Below are 19,162 nucleotides of genomic sequence, written 5' to 3' on the forward strand. Positions count from 1 at the left end.
ATGCTTAGCATAGTTCTTGGTATGCAGTATTCAATAAAAACAGCTACCACTATTTGTAATATTATTATCCATTCACTCATTAAAATATCTTTCTTAATGAAACAATTATGTCACAGTTTGAAACAGGTTTTGTCTTCCTTGGTGACTGGGTCATTCTTGGCTAACACTTGACTATAGAGCTTAAGGATTTTTTTAGGTTAGTAGGCCAAATCAATTAGAGAGAAGAAACCTGAAAAATTAGACTTTTCCAGGAAGGTGGCAGTGTTTTAAATCAGTTCATTGGATTCCACTGATTCCAACTGTATTTCCAGTCCTGCTCCTGAACTGCAGTGACTTAAATGGTTTTTATTTTCTGTCTTAGCATTTCTATCTCAGCTTTTAACCACAATCATTCTGTATCTCCTAGCACTGTGGTAGGGAATAATGATATTAAAAATACCTATGAATTTTTTGGACCTCTGTAGAGGGAGATCATTTGCTATCAACATTTTATATAAATATTCAGAGAATGTTATCGGTAGGCGTTCTTAAAGCACTTTTATTTTTCAAAACACTAATAATTAGTTAAACATCAGTTTATGTTCCCTCAACCTAAGAGTAACTAAAGATAATTTCTTCTGTTACCATCTTCATCATTGGATATGGTGATGGTGGCCATGTTATTCTTTCCAATTCTAGCTCCACTCCAGTGGTTTCCAAGAGGAAGCCCGAGGTAGACCCTGAACTGTTCGTCTGGCTCAAACATGGAGTCATCGTGGATATAGACTGTACAGTTCTTCACCTAGAGCCAATGGGACAAGACAGATTAAAATTTGCGGCAAGATATCAGTGACTTGCTTGGTTTTCCTAGAAAATTATTTTTCTTCTTTTTTGCATCAAAAAGTCAACACAAATTCAAAAGGATCCAGTTTTATTTGTAAAACAAAATGTTCAAATTTAACAGTTCATGCTTCAGAGGGACCTACCTATATGTAAAGACTTGTATTGACACATGCCAAGTCATTTTTAATTACTGGAGATGGATTATGAAAAACGAGATCAACAAAAAAACCCACTAAAAAGCATATGTAGAACATCTGTGTGCTTTCCCACATTTCTTCTGGGCTGCTTAATACATTTTCACATATTAAAATAGGTAGATTTCTGATGACGAGGGTTTAACATACTGATTAAACTTTCTGGAGAGCTGAGTAACACTTCTTTTCCTTTGTAAAAATTGAAGCCTTATAAGGAAATCAGAAAGGCTTTGTGTTAGGCTAAAGATACCTTTAAATGCTAGAGAATTTTCAAATCTGCTGCCAAATGATATCTCATCTGAAAACTGCTGAGTACAGAAACTCTGAGACCACAATCTAAATCCCTGTTTGATGGAAAAAAACCAAGTGTTTCTCAACAGAATATTCCCTACTGAGGACTGTATTTTTGAGAAAATGTAAAATATGGTCACAACATTTCAGATAACACAGCAGCCTCAATGGTAGAGTCACGTGATGCGAAGGAGGATATTTTTAGTTGGATCATTTTAAATTCACTATTCTAACATGTTGCAAAGGATATATGAGTAGAGAGAAGTTTCACTCTCACACTTCCTAAGTCACACTAAATGGTGAGAGAATATCCCAGTGAACATTTATATGTGACTTGCTAACCTGATTTTAAGTCCCCAAAGAAGGTTTTTTTTTCGTCTACCACATCTTTTGTATAAGAATTCCTTATAGAAAGCATGAAGTTAGCAGTGACTCTTTAGATCTTAAAAAAAAAGTTAGTGAATGACAAGTTTCAAAGCATATGCTTAGCAAGCAAAATAATAATAATAATAATAAAGCTTCTAAAATGTGCTTAAGAATAATGATAGATTGTTGTGTGGGTAACACAGATTACTAGACTGTATTTTCTTTATAATTTTATTAAATTAAAAACTACTTCTTGGATAAGCAGAGGATTCTCTTTTGAACTGAAAACAAATACAGACATGTAGACTCAAATCTGAAGATAGTATCTGTAGTATATTTATGTGTTTTAAACACATTTCAACCTGTCACCAGTAAAATTCCCATAAAATATACAAATAAGACAGTCTTTTATGAGTTGTAAATGTGTAAATGTCATGAGTGCTCCAAAGAAGGAAGCTATCACTTTTATTTTTGTAGTAATGATGAACCGAGGAAGAATCTAGGGTGATCTGTGATGGGTATATTTTATGCTAAACTTCAAAAGACTAATCATGAGGCAAAAACTGGATACATTTGATTATTTCAAAATTGAAGACTTCTGGTCAGCTAAGAACACCATAGTCAAAGGTAATAAATAAGTGAGAGAAAAATAAAAGGTGTTATTAATACCTAAAATGTCTAAAACTGGCAAGGAATTACTATTTGGGAAATATAAGAAAGTACTACAAATCAGTGAGTAAAAGATAATACAATGAAATAAGAAACAAAGGACACAAATAAGCTTATATGCTTATTGGAAACCCAATAAGCTAACAAGCATATAAAGGTTAGTACTTAAAGAATTACAAATTAAAATGAGATATAATGTTATACCTATTAAATTAGCAAAAATTCAAAAGATAAGTAATGCTACGTTTTGAAGAGAATATAGGGTGATAACTACCCTCATGCACTTCTAGTGACATTCTAGAAAGTATTCCAACACAAGGTTTTCAAATTAAGTATATGCATGTCCTATAGTTTATAATTTTGCTCCTGATTATATATCCAAGAAAATTCTCATTCAAGTCTGTAAGTGGACATGTATGAGGATGTGCACTGAAGCATTATTTGTGATGACAGGTGTCAAGAAGCTGGTGGGTGTGATCACTGAGATTCCTCACTGTCTCTTGCTAAGAGTGTATGGGTAAAATATTACAGACACATGCTGATAAATATTTGTCCCCTCCATATCTCCTATTGAAATTTGATCCCCAATTATTGGAAGTGGGGCCTGGTGGAAGATGTTTGGGTGATAGGGACAGTTCTCTCATGAATGGCTTGGTGCCATTCTCACAGGGTTGAGTGAATTCTCTTAATTCCCATAAGATATGGTAGTTAATAAGAGTCTGACCCTTCCCTACCCTCTCTCTTTCCTTCCTCTCGCCATGTGATGATGCCTGCTCCCCTTTCTCTTCTGTCATGAGTGGTAGCTTCCCGAAGCCCTCACCAGAAGCAGATGCTGGCACCATGTTTCTTGTATAGCCTGCAGAACTGTGAGCCAAATAAACCCCTTTTCTTTATGAACTACCCAGCCTCAGGTATTCCTTTATAGCAATGCAAATGGACTAAGACATATACCATAAAATATCATGTAACAGTTAGAAGCAACCAATTACATGTACACCTAAACAACATAGACAGATCTCAAAATATCGCTGAGTGGAAACAGTAAAAGATGAAAAAAGAGGACAATAGCAATTTTAGAAATTAAAACTGTATACATAAAACAATAAGCATTTAAGAAGAAATACAAGTGAACAGATACATATTAAACACAATAGATTGATGAGCAGGGAAAAGAATGTGGCTGGAGAGTGGAGGTAAAATAAAATGAATAAAAAAAAAAACAAAAGTAAGAGAAGGGCTTAGTATTGACCAATGAGGATGTGTGCCTTGAACCAAGGGATACAATTGACTCAATCACCTGAAACTGAGATTTTAAAATGGGGAAAATGTGATTCTGATTCAATACACAGTTTTGACATACACTGAGGTTGCAGGCTTTAATTCTGGTGCAGCCATGTTTGCTAGTGAGTTTTTTTTTTTCTTGTTATTATACTTTAAGTTCTAGGATACATGTGCAGAACATGCAGGTTTGTTACACAGGTATACATGTGCCATGGTGGTTTGCTGCACCCATCAACCCGTCATCTAAATTAGGTATTCTTCCTAATACTATCCCTCCCCTAACCCCCCACCACCCAGACAGGCCCTGGCATGTGATGTTCCCCTCTCTGGGTCCATGTGTTCCCATTGTTTAACTCCCACTTATGAGTCAGAACATGTGGTGTTTGGTTTTCTGTTCCTGTGTTAGTTTGCTGAGAATGATGGTTTCCAGCTTCATCCGTGTCCCTGGAAAGGGCATGAACTCATCTTTTTCTTTGTTATAGCTGCATAGCACTCCATGGTGTATGTGTGGCACAGTTTCTTTATCCAGTCTATCATTGATGGGCATTTGGGTTGGTTCACAGTCTTTGCTATTGTGAACAGTGCTGCAATAAACATACACATGCATGTGTCTTTATAGTAGAAAGTTTTATAATTCTTTGGGTATATACCCAATAATGGGATTGCTGGGCCAAATCGTATTTCTGGTTCTAGATCCTTGAGGAATTACCACCCTGTCTTCCACAATGGTTGAACTAATTTACACTCCTACGAACAACGTAAAAGCATTCCTGTTTCTCCACATCCTCTCCAGAATCTGTTGTTTCCTGACTTTTTAATGATCGCTATTCTAACTGGCAAGAGATGGTATCTCCTTGTGGTTTTGATTTGCATTTCTCTAATGACCAGTGATGAAGAGCTTTTCTTTTTTCATTTGTTGGCCACATAAATGTCTTCTTTGGAGAAGTGTCTGTTCATATCCTTTGTCTACTTTTTGATGGGGTTGTTTTTTCCTTGTAAATTTGTTTAAGTTTCTTGTAGATTCTGGATATTAGCCCTTTGTCAGATGGATAGATTGCAAAAATTTTCTCCCATTCTGTAGGTTTCCTGTTCACTCTGATGATAGCTTCTTTTGCTGTGTAGAAGCTCTTTAGTTCAATTAGATCCCATTTGTCAATTTTGGATTTTGTTGCCATTGCTTTTGGTGTTTTAGTCATGAAGTCCTTGCCCATGCCTATGTCCTGAATGGTATTGCCTAGGTTTTCTTCTAGGGTTTTTATGGTTTTAGGTCTTACGTTTAAGTCTTCAATCCATCTTGAGTTAATTTTTGTATAAGGTGTAAGGAAGGGGTCCAGTTTCAGTTTTCTGCATATGGCTAGCCAGTTTTCCCAACACTATTAAATAGGGAATCCTTTCCCCATTGCTTGTTTTCATCAGGTTTGTCAAAGATCAGATGGTTGTAGATGTGTGGCATTATTTCTGAAACCTCTGTTCTGTTCCATTGGTCTATATCTCTGTTTTGGTACCAGTACCATGCTGTTTTGGTTACTGTACACTTGTAGTATAGTTTGAAGTCAGGTAGTGTGATGCCTCCAGCTTTGCTCTTTTTGCTTAGGATTGTCTTGGCTATATGGGCTCTTTTATGGTTCCATGTGAAATCTAAAGTAGTTTTTTCTAATTCTGTGAAGAATGTCAATGGTAGCTTGATGGGGATAGCAAGGAATCTATAAATTACTTTGTGCAGTATGGCTATTTTCATGATATTGATTCTTCCTATCCATGAGCATGGAATATTTTTCCATTTGTTTGTGTCCTCTCTTATTTCCTCGAGCAGTGGTTTGTAGCTCTCCTTGAAGACGTCCTTCATGTCCCTTGTAAGATGTATTCCTAGGTATTTTATTCTCTTTGTAGCAATTGTGAATGGGAGTTCACTCATGATTTGGCTCTCTGTTTGTCTGTTATTGGTGTATAGGAATGTTTGTGGTTTTTGCACATTGATTTTGTATCCTGAGATTTTACTGAAGTTGCTTATCAGCTTAAGGAGATTTTGTGCTGAGACGATGGGGTTTTCTAAATATACAATCATGTCATCTGCAAAAAGAGACAATTTGACTTCCTCTCTTCCTATTTGAATACTGTTTATTTCTTTCTCTTGCCTGATTGCCCTGGCCAGAACATTTAATACTATGTTGAATAGGAGTGGTGAGAGAGTGCATTCTTGTCTTGTGCAGATTTTCAAAGGGAATGCTTCCAGCTTTTGCCCATTCAATATGATATTGGCTATGGGTTTATCATAAATAGCTCTTATTATTTTGAGATATGTTCCATCAATACCTAGTTTATTGAGAGTTTTTATCCTGAAAGTGTTGAATTTTATCGAAGGCCTTTTCTGCATCTATTGAGATAATCATGTGGGTTTTGTCATTGGTTCTGTTTATGTGATGGATTATGTTTATTGATTTGTGTACGCCAATCCAGCCTTGCATCCCAGGGATGGAGCTAACTTGATCATGGTGAGTAAGCTTTTTGATGTGCTGCTGGTTTCAGTTTGCCAGTATTTTATTGAGGGTTTTTGCATCGATGTTCATCAGGGATGTTGGCCTGAAATTTTTTTTGCTGTGTTTCTGCCACATTTAGTTATTAGGATGATGCTGGCCTCATAAAATGAGTTAGGAAGGAGTCCATCTTTTTCTATTGTTTGGAGTAGTTTCAGAAGTAATGGTACCAGTTCCTCTGTGTATCTCTAGTAGAATTTAGCTGCGAATCCGTCTGGTCCTGGGCTTTTTTTGGTTGGTAGTCTATTAATTACTGCCTCAATTTCAGAACTTGTTACTGGTCTATTCAAGGATTCAACTTCTTCCTGGTTTAGCCTTGAGAGGGTGTATGTGTCCAGGCATTTATCCATTTCTTCTAGATTTCCTAGTTTATTTGCATAGAGGTGTTTATAGTATTCTCTGATGGTAGTTTGTATTTCTGTGGGATCAGTGGTGATATCCCCTTTATCAATTTTTATTGTGTCTATTTGATTATTCTCTCTTTTCTTCTTTATCAGTCTGGCTAATGGTCTATTTTGTTAATCTTTTTTAAAAAACTAGTTCCTGGATTCATTTTTTTTTTTTTTTGAGGGGTTTTTTATGTCTCTATCTCCTTCAGTTCTGTTCTGATCTTAGTTATTTCTTGTCGTCTGCTAGCTTTTGAATTTGTTTGCTCTTTCTTCTCGAGTTCTTTTTAATTGTGATGTTAGGGTGTCGATTTTAGATCTTTCCCACTTTCTCCTGTGGGCATTTAGTGCTATAAATTTCCCTCTAAACATGGCTTTAACTGTGTTCCAGGAATTCTGTTATGTTGTATTTGTTCCCATTGGTTTCAAAGAACTTATTTATTTCTGACTTAATTTCATTATTTACCCAGTAGTCATTCAGGAGCAGGTTGTTTAGTTTCCATGTAGTTGTGTGGTTTTGAGTGAGTTTCTTAATCTTGAGTTCCAGTTTGATTTCACTGTGGTCTGAGAGACTATTATGATTTCTGTTCTTTTGCATTTGCTGAGGAGTGTTTTATTTCCAATTATGTGGTCAACTTTAGAATAAGTGCAATGTGGTGCTGAGAAGAATGTATATTCTGTTGAGTTGGGGTGGAAAGTTCTGTAGATGTCTATTAGGTCTGCTTCGTCGAGAGCTGAGTTCAAGTCCCGAATACTGAATATCCTTGTTAATTTTCTGTCTCTTTGATCTAATATTGACAGTGGGGTGTTAAGGTCTCCCACTATTATTGTGTTGGCGTTTACATCTCTTTGTAGGTCTCTAAGAACTTGCTTTATGAATCTGGGTGATCCTGTATTGGGTGCATAGATATTTAGGAAAGTTAGCTCTTGTTGTTGCATTGATCCCTTTACCATTACGTAATGCCCTTGTCTTTTTTTATCTTTGCTGGTTTAAAGTCTGTTTCATCAGAGAGTAGGATTGCAGCCCCTGCTTTTTTTTGCTTTCCATTGGCTTTAGTAGTGAGTTTCCAGGTGCATATGCATGAGATTTCATGTACATTGTCAAGAGAATACTCTGCTGACTTGAATTTGCTCAACATCTGCCTATTTGGTCCTATACTGGGATGTATGTTTCCCTGGGACAGGGGTCCAGGTAGAGGGCTGTCTCTTGCTCTCAAAGTAACATTAGTGGAGTATATTCATCTCTAACATAGTTTGAGATTAAGAGGTGGTAACAAGAGCAGAACTCATTTGATTCTGCTAAGTTCCAGATATGTCACACATCAGCTAAACTTCTCAGCTCGACCAATGATATGTGTATTTGATTGTAAGTGGGAGCCAAAGGAGGAATAGATGGCATCATTAAAAATATTATCAATTATGGATGACCCTTGAATGACACAGGTTTGAATTGTGTTGGTGCACTTAGATATGGATTTTTTTCTGTCTCTCTACTCCTGAGACAGACCCTCCTCTCCCTCCTTCTCTTCAGCTTATTCAATATGAAGACAATGAGAATGAAGACAATGAGAATGAAGACTTTTATGATGATCCACTATTCCACTAATTGAATGGTAAATATATTTTCTCTTCCTAATATTCTCTTCTTAATAACATTTTTGTCTAGTTTATTTTGTTGTGAGAACGTAGTATATGATACATATGACACATAAAAATGTGATAATCAACTATTTATTTATTGGTAGGGCTTTCAGTCAACAGTAGGTTATTAGTAGTTAAGTTTTGTGTGAGTCAAAAGTTATACACAAATTTTCAACTATGTCAGGAGTTGGCACCCCTCCCCCCTGCGTTGTTCAAGGGTCAACCATAGTATGAAAATTCTGAGAATTTTTGGAATTTATATAAATGACTTCATTACAGACAAATAAAGACAAGAAGAGAATCCCATCTTTCAGCCACCAGCAATCCACTTACTTTGTCCCCTTTCAGAAATGTAATCCGTGAAGAGTCTGCATTTCGTCTCTCCTCAAAGTCCTCCATGACCTGAGCGGAATGGCTCTGAGTATAGCACCTCACTGATGACTCATAGCTCAGGTCTCCGCTCCGAGTGATAGGGACATGCAGGATACCCTCCTTCTCCTTCACTAGGAGCAAATCCTTGGCAAACTGCATGCTGGGCACTGGGTGGGCAGACAGAAAGACAAAGTCACCATTTGTATAAGACAGGGAAGCAGTGGCCATGGTCCTTGTCAGCCTTCAGCAGCTACTTTGGCAGGTGAGCTCCACCAAAGCCCAGGGTAGGCTGACAAATCACAGGTGGTAAGCAGATTCCAAAGCATGGTTGCTCTCAGGACAAGGGAACTGCTTCTACTATAAGTGTGCATCCAATGAAATAGAACAGATCAATTTTGTACCTATCTTTGTACAACTTCAAAATGCAGTTACCATCTCAAATATGAGCAGGTAATGCAAGTCAATAAATAGGATAATTGTAAGAAAAATTTTGATGGTGTAAGAAAAATTTTGATTGCTACTTGGGTACTCAAAAGACTTCACTGTCCTCCTAGGGCTACAGTAAGGAAAACAGCAGTGCAAGTCTGGTGCTAAATGGCCACTCACATTGGTCTTGGGGCCACAGAGATAATAGGGAAGAGGGGGACATGAGTGTAAAGGAAAGAGCAGGCCATGTTTGAAAAGCTCCAGTCTTTTGTTGTCAGATCTTATTTCCAAATGAAGTCAGAGATGTGGATTTTTATGACATAGCTCCTAAATTCAAAAATAGCAAACAAATAAAATAGTGAAAAGAAAGTTTGCATAAGCCAAAACTATTTGGGACAAACAAAGCACGTCCATAGACTAAATTTCAGCCTCCCAAGTAGCTGGGACTATAAGCACGCACTAGATGCCTCTTCTTTTATAACTCAAATCCTCCTTTGACTTAAGGATGAGACTACAGTCAAATCATGGTTAAAAACAAGGACTTAGGAGGAAACAGACCTGAATTTCTGTCCCAGCCCTTCTACTTACCAGTCGTGTGACACAGGGCAAGTTACTTAGACTTTCCAAACTTTGGAATATTTTTCATATATAAATTGGAAATATTAATATCTAATATAGAATTGTTGATAGAATTGAATTTAATGAGATAATAAATGCATAGTACTCAATATAGTATCTGGTTTACAGCGAGAACTCAAAGTTTGGTAGGAATTAATATATTATGGTTTCTATTTTCTTCCTAACTCCAGAATTCTCAATATGAAGAATCATTTTGTTTTCCTGCTATGCCTATTGTAATGCTCTGTATTAAGGCATTTGCCCTTCTGAGGTTAACATTTTGTTGACTGCTGGTTATTAATTTATTCATGAACAAAGCAAAGAATCATATGTGAAAGCCTCCTGGGTCAGAATTAGTCTTTGGGTTAGCTGTAATCACCAATTTCCTGGCTACCTCCTGGACACACCCCACCAATCCAGAAAGGAAGGAAAGGTGTGTGTTTGGGGACTGGGGGAGGTGGGGGAATGAGAGGAGAGGTGATAAGCACCCAAGCATTCTCCAAGTCAATGTATAGAAAACTCTCTGTGACTCCAGAACTGTTGGTCCTGGCAAAAATAAAACCATCCCATCACATGAACTAAGCTTAATAGTTACTAATCATTGCTAAATGAAAAGTCAGATGATACCGCTTAAAAGAACACTATACCTAAAGGAAAATTAACAACTTTAGGCCTAACCAGTTAGGGCTCTGTAACCTAGTGAAATGGCCTGTGCTGCTTTTAAAAGGTGGATGGCAGTGACACCACCCAGCATAGGAGGACAAGAAGGAAGCTTGTTGCCAGGGAAAAAGCAACACAAGCAGGGATCTGAAGCTTTAGACTGTTTTTTCTTTCTGGCCTGACAGGCCTCAAGTCAGATGAGAAAGTTAAAGGCTGAAGTGGTTATGTTTAGGTTTGGTCATGCATTAATCAACTGCAAATTCATCTTGAGCTATAAAATACTATTTTTTTCCTTTTTAACGAGACATTCACTCTCACTTCTATCCCTGTCTGCCATTAAAAAAAAAAAAAAAGAAAAAAAAAAAGAAGAGAGAGAGAGAGAAAGAGAAAAGGAAGTGGACACGTCTTCTAATTACCTGCCCAGAAACAATCCCTCCCTTTAAGAAGACCCCAGACCAGTGGGAGACTGAGGCAAGAGACATATACAACAAGGGGAGTTTCAGGAAGAGATTTAGCACAGGGGATTTGTGTTGTAAGTCAGGCATTGTGTTAAAGGTTTTCATACATATTATTTAATGTTATTCTGTCAGCAACCCCAAAAGGCAGTATAATCCTCAGGCAGTGATAGCACTGGCTCTGAGAATCAGCTTCCTCTGACTGCAGGGCCCCTCTTTTTCCACACTGATGGGCTGAGTCAATATGAAATGGAGGTTACCTGCTGATGGCGTGTGGGCTCACATTGGGTATAATGCATTTTCTGTCAGCACTGCTCATAGAACACTTATTGTGCATGGCCAAGCTACAGTTATCTTTTTATTTATGGAAGTCTTGGATCCTAAAATAGATTATGGGACTCTGCTCTCCACTACTCTGTAGCCCATACCATGTTGATCACCAGTGCTAGGTATAGAAAATGTCCTATAAACACTGTTACCTCGCTAATCTTCTTAGTAACTGATAAAGTGAATGTAAATGCCAGTGCCTGGAATGCAATAGCCTCTTTACTGGCAATCGTTAAGTCAGACATTTAGGATAAATCTTGCCTTTGTTTCATGAGTTAATGAGTATGTTTGCCACAGATGCACACACAGGAGTGTGGTGCCGTAGCAGCTACAGGACTTTCTAATGTTGCCCAGTCAGCATTACTCATGCCCAAACCCTAGTCTAATTCCAGGTACCAGCACAGCAAAGGCAGGTGAGAACAGGTAAATGTTATAAGATGAGCTACTTAGATGATTTAAGATCCTGAAATCAGTCTAGTGGGAAAAGAATGAAAGGAGCTAAGATCACTGCAGAAGGCTGAGAGTTGACTTTGTAAGACTCTTATGTGACGGTTAGCATTGTTATATAGAGGGCAGTAGCCAGCTGAAACTGAAATGTGAAGGGTCGGCATAGTAGGATATGAAACCAGAAGACTGGACTTGGCTAGAACAGACTTGGATTTTAACTCCAGCTTCATCACCTTCTCTCTGTGTAATTCTACTCAAATTATTCAAACTTGGCTTCACCAGTTAAAGGTCTGTTGTAAGGATTAGAGATAATACGTAAGATCTTTCTACCCTAGAATGTTCACACTGAATGGACTCAACCAAAGTTCATTATTTCTAGGAAGAAAGATAATCAGAAGAAGTAAATACTGAATGCTACACTGGGTTACTGAAATAAGTTTTGGGATTTCTTTCTCTGGGATAAGTTATTGATTAAACACATATTGCTGTAGCTTCTCTGAAAGAAAAAGAAAATTTTTTGCTTAACATATCAGTTTCCTAAGTTGACAAACCCACTGCTCATCAATAAAATACTGAAAAATATTTAAATATAATTTTCTGTGTTGATCAATGAGGACTCTATGTGTTACTGGAGTCTCGTTGGTAAGTGTGATAATGACAGGTATGTCAGGAAGAAAAGAAATCAACATGTAATAAAATCTACTGTGTGCCATGTATTACAGTAGGTATTTTCACATACTTTATCTAATTTAATCCTCACAACAATCTTGTAAGGTAGTTATTTTCGTTATTTATAGATGAGCAAAATGAGGCTTAGTGACCTTAAGCTTCTGGCCTAAGGCCAAAGACCTAGGAAGTGGTGGGACTAGGATTATATTTCAGGACTTCTGACTTTGTATTCATATTCCACTTCATCAGAGGGAAATTAATGGTCATTTCATGGAAAAGAATAAGAAACCACTCCAAGAATAAAAAGTATAGCTGAATTTTCTTCTTTCTGTTTTACTTTCTTGTTTACTAAGAAATAAAACTGCCACTGATTCTACTTCTACACCAAATAAAACCATGTAGCATAATGCAAGGAGGATGAACTTGGAGTCAAAAGTCTGAGAATGCATGCTCGTTCCTCTAGATACTAGACATTGGGTGACCTATTTCCTTTGATTCTCAGTTTCCTTATCCACTAAATAGAAACAGAAGAAAGAGCATGGGGTTATGAGCAAGTGAGATAAGGCTTAAATGGGTTGCTTTGTAAACTTTGAAGTAACATGCAACATGAGATAATATAAGTGTCATAATCTTGTTCATGGTGTAAAAGTTACCATTTTGTGAATCACAAACCAAAATGTAAAACTTAAAGCTATAAAACTTCTGTAAGAAAACAGGTGAACATCTACGTAACCTTGGGTTAGGAAAAGATTTCTTAGATACAACACTAAAAATATGATCCATAATAGAAAAATGATAAATGAGGCTACTTCAAAATGAAAAATGAGTATTCTTAGGTCGTTTGTTTACAGAAAAAAAGACAAGCAACAGACTTGGATAAAATATTTGCAAAATATAAATCTTTGTCCAGAATCTACAACAATACAATAAAAGTAGGAAAACAATGCAATTTAAACATCAAAACCTTGAACAACCCAAATGTCATTCAATAGGTGAGTAAACAAACAGTGGTATATCCATACAATGAAAAGCTACTCAGCAATAAATGGAATGAACTACTCACATATGGAATAACATGAATGAGTCTCAAATGCATTTTCTAGTGAAAGAAACCAGATGCAAAATGGTAGATATTACATGATTACATTTTTATGAAATTTTGGAAAAGGCACAATTTTAAGGGCCAGAAAACAGATTAGTGGTTGTCAGGCCTGGTGACTAAGGAGACACAGATGACAAACGGGCATGAGAGAATTTTGTAGAGTGTTAGAACTGTTCAACATCTTGATTGTGGTAGTGGGCATATCACTGTATGCATTTGTCAAAACTCATAGAACTGTACACTAAGGACGATGGACTTTCATTTATGTAAGCTGTGCCTTCATAAACCTGGCTCTAAAACAAATTACCATCATTTTGGATGCATGCATATGTGTGTGTGTTGTATGTGTGTGTGTGTGTGTATATATATATAATTATATATATATAAAATTTTTTTTTCTCCTGAAGGATAAACACACAAAAAACTGGTTAAAATGGTTGTCTCCAGTGAGGGGAACTAGGGGACTGGGAGATAGGGATAGAAAGAAGATTTAATTTTCATAGTCTTTTTGCCATTTGCCATTTGCCATTTTTTTTTGCCATGCCCTTTTAGCCATTTGAATTGTTTACTACTATATACATGAAATAAATGATTTAAGAATAAATAAAAACATCAAAGATTATCCGATTTGGCTTCTTGTTCCTTTTTTGAGGATTTCTCAGCCATTAGGAGTTTAATCATGGGCTCTATGGTCAATCTCTGGGGATGCTAATGAAGGTTCCTGCTGCTTTAGGTGGAAGGTTTGACTTCATCTTCTCCACCCAACTCTAGAATCCACACGGTGGATCCTGAAGTTCTGATAATTCTAATTTCGTCAGTTCTTCTGAGAAGCAACGAGCCTTTCCTGGTTTTTTTTTTTTTTTTTTGAGACAGAGTCTCACTCTGCCTCCCGGGTTTACACCATTCTCCTGCCTCAGCCTCCTGAGTAGCTGGGACTACAGGCGCCTGCTACATCGCCCAGCTAGTTTTTTTGTATTTTTTAGTAGAGACGGGGTTTCACCATGTTAGCCAGGATGGTCTCGATCTCCTGACCTCATGATCCGCCCGCCTGGGCCTCCCAAAGTGCTGGGATTACAGGCTTGAGCCACCGCGCCCGGCCGCCTTTCCTGCTTTTTCCTCATGTTACTTAGGTTACATCTTCAGCAGTGACTGCATCTATTCATTCCTGCACATCATCTACAACACTGCCAATATTCGTTTTCTAAAATAAAAAAAACACATCACTCCTCTGCTTATAAGCATCCCCTGCTACCCTTTGCTTATAGAGTCCTTAGGCTGGATCATACAGCCTCTCAGCACTTGACTCCAATCTGTCTTTCCATTCCACTCTTCTATTCACCCCCTCCCATGCTCAAAGCAAAAGTAAGGGTCTGTTCCCCAAATATGCATCTTTCAAGACATTATACATTGTATTTACTATATCTCTCCATTCGAAATAGGTTTTCCTTTATTATCCATTAGATAGACTCCTATCACACCTGAAGACTCTGCTTAAATACAGTCTCCTTGGTGAAATCTATAATTTCACCCACTTGTAGTTCCTGTTCAGTTCCCTCTGCTCCCATAGTGCTGGATGTATAGTACCATTAGGTCATTTATCATAATTTATTCAAATTTCTCTCTTTAAGGCTCTGATTCCACAGTGAGACATTGAGCTTCTTGAGGACAGGGCCCAAGGCTTATACATCTCTTTGTGTCTGGCAGAGTACCGGAGACATCAATGGTTCTCTCTCACATCTACTTACTCTGCTATGTAAAAGTGCAAATGCTCACGTATACACATGTACACACACATATTTCTTGAATGAAAACGTGAATGAGTTCCAATGTCACATGTGTGGACATTAAAGAAAAAATAGAAATATATTTGGAACTACCAGCTGGCATCCCCAATCTCTTACCATCTTGGAATGTGTCATTAATTGCAATGACTGCCTGGAAGGGTTTGGTCAGTTCGGCTCCTTGTGCTGAGCTGAGGAAAACCACAAATGTCTCCAGTCCTTCAATTACTGGATACTGAGTGTCATCCAAGATAGTCAAGGTGCAATACTAGAAGAAAAATCAAAGCAAACTTTACAGAGGACCCACCACCTAATCCCCATTTGCCTTAACTAGGGCAAAGGTCACAACTTGTCTTTCTTTGGTGGTTTTAAAGTAAGATTTTCTAATCCATAACATGATGATCTCTCTATTACATGCCGCTTGGAGTTTGTTTATAGACATTTATATCAAACGAGTATAGTTTATATCCTGAATCTGTAAAGCTGGATATTTAATGCTAAAAATGTCACTAGGAGAGTTTTTAGAAGATCCCCTCCTAAGTTACTCTCTTGTTTATATGTGTGTGTTTTTAAAGAAAGAAAAGATAGGAATATTGCCAGGGGAGTTTAGAGAGCTTGGGAAGCAAACTAAAGACAACATTCACAAACCGACCTGCCGACCTTGTGGAGTCTGGACTGCTGTAAACGCACCTGTTCAGTGACACCGGGCCCAAATTCCACCTTCCGAGAGCTGGGAACGTAGTCAACTCCCGGTGTGGCAGAAGCTGGGTCTGAGGGCCGCGTTGCACACCAGACAGATGTGAAAGTAGAGAGGTCAGTACCATGGCGGATAACTGGAATCTTTACTGTGCCTGAATTAAGATTCATAGAGATTTTAATGGTCAACTTTGAGCCAGAAAAGCAGTGAGGTTTTCAGAACGATGTTCTCCCTCACCGCAATAGTGGCAGCTTTTAGCCCTTTCAGCTTGTCTAATCCAGCTTCAGTGGTGCTCCTATGTCCCATCTGAGGTGAAGGCCTAGAGGTGTCACTACCTGTCTTTTCACTGACACTAGGATCAAGAGGAGACCTAGAGAAGGGCTTCATGGAGGTGGTGCTAGAGAGAGCCCTTAGGGGAGAAAGCTGTTGTGGCTTCACAAGGGAGACTGCTCACAGGAAAATACAGCACCTAAGGAGAGAAGAGTCCATTGCAAAACGTCTCAAACCTATTTAGGAAGAAGAAACTTAGAGCCTGGGGCCTCAGGGATGTGTCAGAAAATAGTCAGTTAAGGAGGACCCAGCTAGGGGACTCTATGGAGCCTGAAGCTGAATGTTTCTAATTAAATGTTCCTAACTGGGTTGATTTCTCTCTTTTACCTAAGTACATGTCATGACTTAAACCGCATGTGCTTATTACTCATCTTACGAATGAAGTTCATCTTCCTGTCCACTGTGACATCATACTTTGTAGTGTCCTAAAGATATTTAGCTATTTTCACAATCAAGGGCAGAGAAAAGCTTCATGAAAACTCTACAATTTCCAATCACCACATTTTCTAGCCAATATGCTGTGAGGTGTCATGTAGTTATGGCTGGGCATTTGATGTATAGGAAAAGAAACATACGATAGTAGAAAGGTCTGGGTTTGAATCTAGCCTTACCACGATATTAGCTGCTTAATCATTGATGACTGACTTAACCTCTCCAGGCCTCCATTTGCTCTTTTACATAATGTTCTCTCTTCCATAGAAGATTAAATGAGAATGCATGGAACATACATGGTATGGTGCCTGGCTTTCGGTAAGTGCTCAAAAATATCTGTTCCCAGTGCTCCTCCAAATCCCTTCATAGAGGTGAAAGGCCTTGATCTGGCCCAGATCAGGAGACACTCAGTATAGCTGTTGCCCCTCTGCCAGCAGTACATCTGCCTGCAGCATACAGAAGATTTCAAGACCTTTGTGGAGCCACAAGTGGGAAAGGAGCCTACGTCTCTGAAATACCATGTGAAAGTGACCTGCACACTGATCGCTTTGGGCTGTTACATGAATGAGAAAGTTTCACTGTATGAAGACACTGAAACTTTGAAGAGTGTCTTAGGAAACTAAGAGTACACTAAATACTTCACTTCCATCTTCAACATATCACATTCCCCCCTTTCACAAGCCCAGATGCTCAGCACCAGACCCTCCCTCTGGACCACAGAGGTCAGCCCATGAAACTCTAGGCTCTAAGCCATAGCCCTGCTTGCCATCAAGAACCAGAGCAAGTCTTCTATACTCTATCTCCATGACCTCAATGATTTTAACCTTTAGCTCTCACAAATAAGTGAGAACATGTGTAGTTTGTCTTTCTGTGCCTGGCTTATTTCACTTAGCATAAGGACCTCCAGTTCCATCCATGTTGTAGAAGGATGGTTACCAGAGGATGGGAAGAGTAGTGGGGGTGGGAAACGGTGGTGGAGTGGGGGGAGTGGGCATGGTTAATGGGTACACAAAATAGTTAGAATGAAGACTTGTATTTCCTAGCACAACAGGGTGACTATAGTCAAAATAATTCAATTGCACATTTTAAAATAACTAAAAGAGTATAATTGGATTATATGTAACACAAAGGATAAATGCTTGAGGTGATGAATACCCGATTTATCCTGATGTGATCATTATATATTACATGCCTGTATCAAAATATATCATGTAATCCATAAATATATACACTTACTATGTACCCACAAAAATTTATTAAAAAAAAAAAAAACAGTAAGAAAAGTGGATGGAACTCTCTCTACTAAATTCCATGCTTGGTCTTGGCCAAGCATTATATAATGCCTTAGACTAACAATGTTATCCTTGAGGAACGGAATTCTCAATGTCTCGAGGATATTCTGAAATCTAAGGAGAAAACTGTTCAAGAAAGGAATCAGGAGACAGGTGAAGGAACCTCAGAGACACTCTCCATTACCTGCGTCCTCACTGACAGTGAAAGCTGTGTTGCCCAGGGACACAGTGGAGGCATCGTTGGGACCACTAATGAGCACCTTGGCTGTTGCCACCCTTCCAATGCGGGCATTGTCAGAGGCATCTGCCAAGGCAATCTCAAACTCTTCTTCCTCTTCATACTCGCTGTCATCAATAAGCATGACATCACAGGTGGACATGGTGACACCAGGCCCGAATACCACACGACTCGCAGCAGACATCCCTCTAGATTTAAAATCAGAGCCTGATTCTAGAGCATAGAGGCTACTTCCCATAGCTGACTTAGGGACTGTGTAGCAAACTGCAGATACAATGCTGCTTGCATCTCCTGAAATACAAATGACAAAAAACCAAAGCATTTGAATGAGTTTTTCTCACATTTTAAAAACTCTGACAAGTTAATGAGCTTGGTCCCTCTGACACAGTCCATCACTATTTCTGTTCAAACTCTGACATAAAACCTTCCTGAATTGCAGTTTCTTTTGAGCCTGTGGTATAAACCACTTGAGGATTTAATATACCCCAGATACTTCGCCAAACAACTCAAAATGGATTTCCTATTCTGTGAATTTTATGCTCTGTTAATTTGCAAGACTCATTGCCCACCATCTAAGACCACAGCAGGTGGAAAAATAAGACACATATTTGGTACTGTACGTAGCAAAGTAATTGTGTCCTGAAGGTAGTGCTATAAGCACAGTTCACTGCCTTTCTGAATAAACTTCTATACTTTAATTCCCAGAGAGAAGCAGGCTTATTTAAAAAGAGAAAGACAAAACAAAATAAAACCTGCCACTCTATACAAATGACTTTACTTATTAGGGCTGCCACTTCCCTTGGTGACAGTCTGTTCTGGGCCTGGCTTGGTGGCCCAGAGCAATCAATGAGGCTTGCTTGTTTTCCAAGTGGTATTACCAAGGGTTTTTGCTATCCACAGTATTTGTTACACTAACACCCAGTCAGCAGATTCAATAAAGAAACCCAACATCATCATTTACAGTCTTGTTGTGCCTTTGAATGGAGGTTCAATTTCCATGTGTTTTAAAGTCTCAATCTTACATAATCATAATTCCATATGATCTTTATTTTTATTTCCAACTCCTCAAGAATTGCCTTTTTATCAACATGCACAATTATTATGTATCGACTGAAAACAAAACAAAAAAGAA

General features: G+C 38.2%; 1 protein-coding gene across 6 annotated transcripts in view; it reads right to left on the reverse strand.

Moving 5' to 3' along the window:
• FRAS1 (Fraser extracellular matrix complex subunit 1) overlaps nucleotides 1-19,162 on the reverse strand; it is a 449,074-nt gene that overhangs the window by 49,805 nt on the left and 380,107 nt on the right. For all 6 annotated transcript variants that reach the window (XM_045392441.3, XM_005554975.5, XM_065545065.2 and 3 more), the window contains 5 exons: nucleotides 17,977-18,321; nucleotides 15,732-15,892; nucleotides 15,162-15,309; nucleotides 8,518-8,723; nucleotides 625-781 (listed from right to left, as the gene is read on the reverse strand). In XM_045392441.3, coding sequence (XP_045248376.2) covers nucleotides 625-781; nucleotides 8,518-8,723; nucleotides 15,162-15,309; nucleotides 15,732-15,892; nucleotides 17,977-18,321 — 1,017 coding nt within the window. The remainder of the gene's footprint in view (nucleotides 1-624; nucleotides 782-8,517; nucleotides 8,724-15,161; nucleotides 15,310-15,731; nucleotides 15,893-17,976; nucleotides 18,322-19,162) is intronic.

Source organism: Macaca fascicularis, chromosome 5 (assembly GCF_037993035.2).
Source record: "Macaca fascicularis isolate 582-1 chromosome 5, T2T-MFA8v1.1".
NCBI classification, from domain to species: domain Eukaryota; kingdom Metazoa; phylum Chordata; class Mammalia; order Primates; family Cercopithecidae; genus Macaca; species Macaca fascicularis.